The sequence below is a fragment of the Nothobranchius furzeri genome, chromosome 7 (assembly GCF_043380555.1).
Source record: "Nothobranchius furzeri strain GRZ-AD chromosome 7, NfurGRZ-RIMD1, whole genome shotgun sequence".
Taxonomy (NCBI): domain Eukaryota; kingdom Metazoa; phylum Chordata; class Actinopteri; order Cyprinodontiformes; family Nothobranchiidae; genus Nothobranchius; species Nothobranchius furzeri.
The window spans coordinates 63,495,296-63,502,436 of NC_091747.1; the positions used below are offsets into that span (position 1 = coordinate 63,495,296).

Here is a 7,141-nt window from a genome sequence, read left to right on the forward strand (position 1 = left end):
GTCGGCCTTCCGCAACAGGGAAGCGTTTGCAGTGAGGGGTTTCTTTTACTTTGGGACTCGATTGGGGGGGGGGGGGGGGGGTCAGTTGAAAACTGTTCACTCGAGGCCTTTGTCACCTGACTGGAGAAGGCAAAATAAAACGATACAAAAGGAGAAAAAGTGCACACACTGTCTGGTTTTCTGTCTCTAAAGCATTTGTCCCAGACAGGAAGGATGGAGACCTGCTCCTGCGGGGGTTTGGCACCAATCCGGAAACATGGGTGGTTTAAGTCGATGTGAGATTGCGTTATTGGTGATTTCAGAGTAAAAGCCCCCTATCAACATAAGAGTCTAAACCTGTTATTGTTTCTGCTTGTTCCTTCATGGGGAAGCCTGAGACAACTAAAGCATCAGCTGGTTTTAAATGATTCTATTTTGGTGTATAAAAGTCAACTTTGATCTTGTAATATGTTCGCTGCATTTATTTTTGCATACTTTCTAAGTAACAGACTAAAAACATTCTTCTGTGCGTTCTCAAGCAGAAAAAATTAATGAACCCAAATATATCAAGTCTTTTGCATCCATCTGAAATGATTCGGCTGATAAAGTTTCCTGCTTCATTTCCATCGTGGTTGTGGCAACATCCTGCCTGGATGCTTGAAACTGCAACATGTAGATGAATCATTCCCTCCTGTGTGTCTGGAAACATGAAGTCAGGTTCACATTTTTGCTTTCTCTGACTCATCAGGGGAGGTCTAGTGTGTGTGTGTGCGCGTGCGCCCGCACCCTAGTGCAGCAGAATGAATGGAACCATGATGAGGCCCTGGCTAATCTGTGTGTGGATGTCAATGATTGAACGGGCTCAGCAGGTTTATTATCAGTGTTTGTACAGCTGACCTTTGGACCTTAGTTTCTCACCTACACCGGAAACTCTGAAATCTGCCTTTAGACTAAAGGTTAGATAATTTCTTGTAAGTTGAAAATATTGATTTAAAATCCCCAAAAAGCGTTAATCTTTAAATGAAACAGCCGAAAAAACTTTATGCGTTTATTTTAGCTGCTTTGACCATATATGGGCATTACATGCGTAACGGTCTACGTCACTGCTGCGTAACGAACGTCTCTCTCTTTCCCGTCCGAGCTCCGAATATGGCGCCGGTGAGTTTCCTTTGCTCCTAACGGAATTACTCTTCTAGGGGTTTATTTCTGCTTTTGTTGGTTGTTTATGTCGGTTTTTGCTTTAAAAAAGCATCGAGTTCAAGTATTAGAATGACCTGTTGGGATTCTGAGTGTTTTTATTGACAAAAAGACACAGGAGCGGGCGGAGTTAGCATTAGCAGGTACACGTGTTCATTCATTTCATACCAGACTCCTTAGAACAAAATTAGGGTTCTTGAGTAACGGGTTCTGGACAGTACGTAACCTCAGTTTCAGACATTGTGGATCTTTAACAAGGTCCAATAGATAATTCGGCTAAAATAGGCTTTTTGAAAGCAAAGACAAAACTTTATATTAAGATGTGATAAAAAGAAATACCCACGAGGAGTCGTGGCCAATTCTGTAGTTAGAAAAAGTCACCAAACCATCTAAAGTATAGGCAGATGCATTTCCATCACACTCTTGGCTGTTTGATCTGATCAGCAGCTCGCTTTTATTATTATGCAAGTTTAAAAAAACCGCTTATGACGTGATTATTGCGTTCAGCTCTTAAAACGCATTTATGTTCCTCAGCAGATCAAACAGAAGAGGCCAGCTGTTGGTAAAAAGTCCAAAAAAGGAGCTTCATGGAAGTTCACGCTGGACCTGACCCATCCTGTGGAGGATGGCATCCTGGACTCCGCCAACTTTGTGAGTCGCTTTTTAAACGGTGGATGTTCAGATTACACTTTAGTTACAGCTTGGGTTTATTTACACATGGAAATCACTAACTGGTTAATCCCATAACTATGACCGCTAACCGTGTGTGTGGACTAGGGTGCCCTTCCCTAGCTCCTGCTTTACTAGGGTTCTCTTCCCTAGTGCATCACTCTGTTCTGTTCAATAGGAACGGTTCCTCAAAGACAAGATCAAGGTGAACGGGAAGACCGGGAACCTGGGTAGCATCGTTCAGGTCGGCCGCCTGAAGAACAAGATCAACGTCACATCTGAGAAGCAGTTCTCTAAAAGGTGGGAGGAGTTGAGTAAAGTAAAAAATCTGGTGGAGAGATGTCAGGGAATGAACTCCTCACTCCTTTCAGGTATCTGAAGTACCTGACAAAGAAGTACCTGAAGAAGAACAACCTGCGTGACTGGTTGAGAGTGGTGGCGTCCGATAAGGAGACGTACGAGCTGCGTTACTTCCAAATCAGTCAGGATGACGAGGAGTCTGATGCAGACGAGTGAAGCATGCCTTTCTCTGTTATGTGGAGAATAAATGTGGATAAATCTTGTTTCATGTTTTAGTTTCTCACTGAAAGCCTATAAAACTTCCTATTCAGGTTCTCTATCATCAAACATCCTGACAGTCTTTAAATCTGCTTTATTTATTTTTTCTTGGTTTTATTTGATTTTTTTTTTGTGTTTAAGTGTTAAAACCATCTGAGATTAGTGCAGATTATTAAATTTTAGTGAAAAATTAATAGAATTTTAGTCCTCTGCCGATTACTGCTCTCTGCAGCAGTTCATTAGTTAACCAGCAGGTGGCGCTGTACTGCTGGACCCCCTCAGAAGTGACGAAATGCTAAAGAACCAAAAGAGTGATAAATTATTTATTTTGCAGACCCTACCCAAAACACTTGACATGATCAAATAATAACAAAGTGTGACGTTTTTACCCTAAATTGAACTCGAATCAATTTTACAATTTGCTAAACTAAAGCACATCAATTAAAGAAACTTTCCGAGTTGCTGAAAGGTAAAATAATTCAGTAAATTCATAAAATTTCAGGATTGTGAAGAACTCAAAAGTTAATCCAGAGCATCGTCATGTTCTTGGCGCCAGAGAAGCACCAAAACGCAGCCCCATGGTGTTGATCCTCCCAGCCCGTCTAAAACACACAAATCTCATTTTATGGGAGGTCTGTGAATGCACCATGGATGAGCAACAGCTGGTCTATGAGAATATTTTTATTTTACGTTCATCAGAAATTATATTCTGGTGGATTCAAGTAAGTCGGTGCATCTAGCTCAGACAAAAATTAAAAGCATTTAGAAAATAAATTAAAATGAGTTAAATTTGAAAGGTTCCTGTCCGTTTAAGATTATTTTAATCTATTCTCAGGATTCTTCGTGTCTAATTTAGAAAATAACAGAATCAAAAACAAAGACCTAACATTAAAACAAGCTGCAGCCACATTTACATGAATGATGACGGTTTAGACACCATAAACAACTGAAGTGCAACTGAAGCAAAGGCTCATGGGAACTGTGGTTTAACTGGACTTAATCTCATGTTCGATGTTTGAAGGCCTTCAGGTCGAAGCGGTGGATGTTTCTTAGCTCTGAAGCTCCTCTTGCCTCCTGCAGAAGAATCGTTTAGTCCTTAAACAGAAGAAGATGTTTGTCTCAGCTTCTGTCAGTCGGAGCTCCTGGAGCCAATCCCAGTCTGTAATCTGTTGCACATGAAGCATAAAACCTCAGGAATGTTTCACCTTCTGCTGCTGCAGGCGTGTCCCATCTCTGAGCCGTCATATCACTCACATCATCAGGGAGGGTTTGGTCTGGCTGAACGCAAAGTAAGACCCGGTGTCCTGTTTCCTCCGAAGTAACGTTGTAATCCAACTCTGAGCATCAGATTACCACCAGGTTAGCACAATAACACATCCCCACCAAGCATCCTGCTCGTGTCAGAAGCTGCAGGAACATTTATCACGTAAGAGAAACCAGCTGGAAGATCTGTGGCTTTAGGAATTCCACACGGGAATAAGAAAGCATCCAGATCCGTGTGGAACGAACACCAGGCTGTAATCTGTGTTTATCACCTAATCTGGACCAAAGTATTAAACATTTAAAAAGATCAAAACAACAAAGAGAGAGGAGAAGCAACAAGGATGTAAAAGTAATTTTTAAAACAAAGTATTTTTTTCTAAACATAAACTGGTTTATTAAACCTCTCAGGTGTTCTCGCTGATTAAAGATGGCCGCCATGGCTGATCAACATCAGCAACCATGAAAAATGTCTCAGTTTCACACGCCTGAAGCTGACAGGACAAGGCTTATGCTCACCTGTAAGCACGCGGGCGGTCCGCACACGGTTTTAGCTCTAAAGGTGGATCTGCATCAGGATGCGTATGAAAATGAATGAACTTGGTGTTTGTTGGACAAAGAGAGATCTGAGTTTTATAAAGTAAATAAAAACTGGAGCATGTAAAATATAATTATAGAACAAGCTGCTGCCTGCTCCTGTGTCGGCTGGAGGAGAACAACTTGTAAATGTTGATAATCAGCTGTTTTGAGTCAAATGATCAGGTTCTCCTGTTTGGACACACCTGGTGGATTCCCACCTGAACAAACAGCTACACACACACACCTGTTCCTGTTGGGTTCCAGGTACTGAATATTTCATCAGTCTGATCACATGGTCGGGTCTGAATGAATTAACGCTGCAGGCTCAGGTTGTCACCAGTTCCTGCAGCTCCACGAAGGACAAGGATTCAAACCAACGACTCGGGAGGCAGACGAGACGGAGCGTGAGTACACACCTGTTCAGGTGTTCCACCTGCTTGTTGCAGGTCTTTCTGTCTCTGCTCTGCAGCACTTTTATCTAAAGTCGTCAGTTTGGTTTAGGAGTTTTTAACCCGGTGGTGATGGATCTCACCTGGCCAGGTGAGAAGCAGACGTTCTGCTGCTCCAGGACTCGGCCGTTGGTTCTGGTTCTGCAGACACACCTGGACCTTTCCGCTGTGAAAGTGGATCCTGGGTCTCATTAATGTTTCAGAGGGAGTCTCGCTCTAGTGAGTGAGAAGAACAGCTGACTGGTCCTGCTGAGCCCTGGAGCGGATCATGGACCCCCGGACCCCAGACCAACACATTTAGCTCCAGAAGGTCTTGATGGTCCTTCGTATTAGACCCTGAACAGATTCAGGACTTCCTGGTCCAGGTGCAGCCAAGCAAGTTCAGAGCAGAACCGAGTCTCCTCTGTGGTCCACAGTGGGTCCAGAGTTCTTACAGCTGATGTGAATGACCCTAAGCACCCTGACCCTTCTTGGTCGTATTGCTTCAGGTCCACTTTCACTCAGAGACACATGGAGCCATCTGATTCTGATGGTCTTTGTTCCTGCCCGTCTCTTTGGTTGTCCACGTTGTCTCCAGTCCTGCCCTTGTGGGCTCTCTCCCGCTGGAGAACCGTCGGCTTGCCTTCAGCAGACATTTAAATCAGGTCTTCTAAAGCGACCTGATGCTCTTCTTCTGTTTCACCCGCGAACGTTCAGGTGAGCTGATGTACTTCCTCTCCCTCAAAGGAAACTAAAGATGTAAAGATCCAGAAGAAGCAGAAAGAAACTGAAGTCTTAGAGAGAATGAGGAAAGTTCCAAAACCCACGTTGCTCTGGGAGGGCAGGGCTTCTGTCTCCTAAACAAAATCAGCTCAGGAATGTGGTCCCAGCAGAACCTCTCAACTCCACAACCTCCTCATGCATCCATTCAGAAGGATTTCATCACGTTTACTGATGTTTACTTTCGATTTCAGAGCCTCCGGATTCTGGTCCTCTACAACAAACCTCAGACCAGAGGTCCCAGGAGCTCCAGAGGAGTTCCAAATCATGACAAACACCTCAGGAAGCTGCTAAACATCTGCAGGTGAACACCAGGTGAGGAGATGGGGGCGTGGCTTGCTCGGGTGTCTGTTAGTGATGCCTGGTTCAACATGTACTCCCGCCTGCTGCGGACCAAACTGGTGGACTCCATGGCTCACGGTTCCGATGACCTCACTGAGCTGGCTGAGGGCTCGGCGGTTGGGCTGGCCAAGGTTCTGACCACGCTGGACCTGGTGTCGCTAGGGGTGGGAAGCTGCGTGGGAACAGGGATGTACGTGGTCACCGGATTGGTTGCCAAGACGATGGCGGGGCCAGGGGTCATCCTGTCCTTCATCATTGCAGCGGTGGCATCGATTCTGTCAGGTAAAAGAACAAACACACTAATGAGCTGCTGGCGGTTACCGTGGTGATCCTGATGGACCACTGACGGTTACCATGGTGACCCTGATGGACCAACTATGGTTACCATGGTGATCCTGATGGACCACTGGCGGTTACCATGGTGACCCTGATGGACCAACTATGGTTTCCATGGTGACCCTGATGAACCAATTATGGTTACTATGGTGATCCTGATGGACCACTGGTGGTTACCATGGTGACCCTGATGGACCACTGGCGGTTACCATGGTGACCCTGATGGACCACTGGTGGTTACCATGGTGACCCTGATGGACCACTGGCGGTTACCATGGTGACCCTGATGGACCACTGGCGGTTACCATGGTGACCCTGATGGACCACTAATGCTTTCTACACTCCTACTGTTATAAATCAGGTGTGATTTTTACATGTTTGTTTTCTCTGATTTGATGATTTTCTTTGATCTCTTCCTGCTGTTAATTAAGCGAACCTAAAGTTTTCGTGTCTGTTTGAACGTGTTTCGGTCGAAGGCGTGTGCTACGCTGAGTTTGGAGTCCGGGTTCCTAAAACCACCGGCTCGGCCTACACCTACAGCTACGTGACGGTCGGGGAGTTTGTGGCCTTTTTCATCGGGTGGAACCTGATCCTGGAGTACCTGATCGGTACAGCCGCGGGGGCGTCAGCCCTCAGCAACATGTTTGACTCTCTGGCCAATCACAGCATCAGTAACTTCATGATCACACACCTGGGCACGCTCAGAGGACTCGGTCAGTGGGGCTGATGTTGCTCAGCTTCTACTGTTGAAACTTGTTTACCATTCTGAGGCGTCTGTTGTCCCAGGTAAAGGTGAGGACACGTACCCGGACGTTCTGGCCCTGTTCATCGCGCTGCTGGCCACGGTGATCATCGCGGTCGGCGTGAAGAACTCCGTGAGATTCAATAACATCCTAAATGTGGTCAACCTAGTCATCTGGGTCTTCATGATCATCGCGGGACTCTTCTTCCTGTCAGCCAGCAACTGGGGGAGTGGAAAGTTCCTGCCTTACGGCTGGTCGGGGGTGAGACAC

The 7,141-nt window shown here is 45.6% G+C and overlaps 2 protein-coding genes across 3 annotated transcripts in view; both read left to right on the plus strand.

Moving 5' to 3' along the window:
• Nucleotides 1–726: 726 nt before the first annotated feature.
• rpl22l1 (ribosomal protein L22-like 1) lies at nt 727–2,408 on the plus strand. 2 transcript variants are annotated; one of them, XM_070553508.1, is made up of 4 exons: nt 727–1,137; nt 1,711–1,827; nt 2,024–2,145; nt 2,217–2,408. In XM_070553508.1, exons 1-4 carry the CDS (start codon nt 1,000–1,002, stop codon nt 2,359–2,361), a joined length of 522 nt encoding a protein of 173 aa, XP_070409609.1. In that variant the 5' UTR covers nt 727–999; the 3' UTR covers nt 2,362–2,408. The 2 variants fall into 2 exon arrangements, with proteins under 2 accessions (XP_070409609.1, XP_070409610.1); XM_070553509.1 differs by having other exon boundaries at nt 1,714–1,827.
• A 2,132-nt stretch (nt 2,409–4,540) lies between these two features.
• Nucleotides 4,541–7,141, plus strand: part of slc7a14b (solute carrier family 7 member 14b) — a 6,612-nt gene continuing 4,011 nt past the window's right edge. Inside the window, exons 1-4 of the mRNA XM_015955587.3 lie at nt 4,541–4,646; nt 5,645–6,074; nt 6,605–6,841; nt 6,915–7,132. Of these exons, the coding sequence (XP_015811073.3) occupies nt 5,774–6,074; nt 6,605–6,841; nt 6,915–7,132 (756 nt within the window). The 5' untranslated portion in view covers nt 4,541–4,646; nt 5,645–5,773. The remainder of the gene's footprint in view (nt 4,647–5,644; nt 6,075–6,604; nt 6,842–6,914; nt 7,133–7,141) is intronic.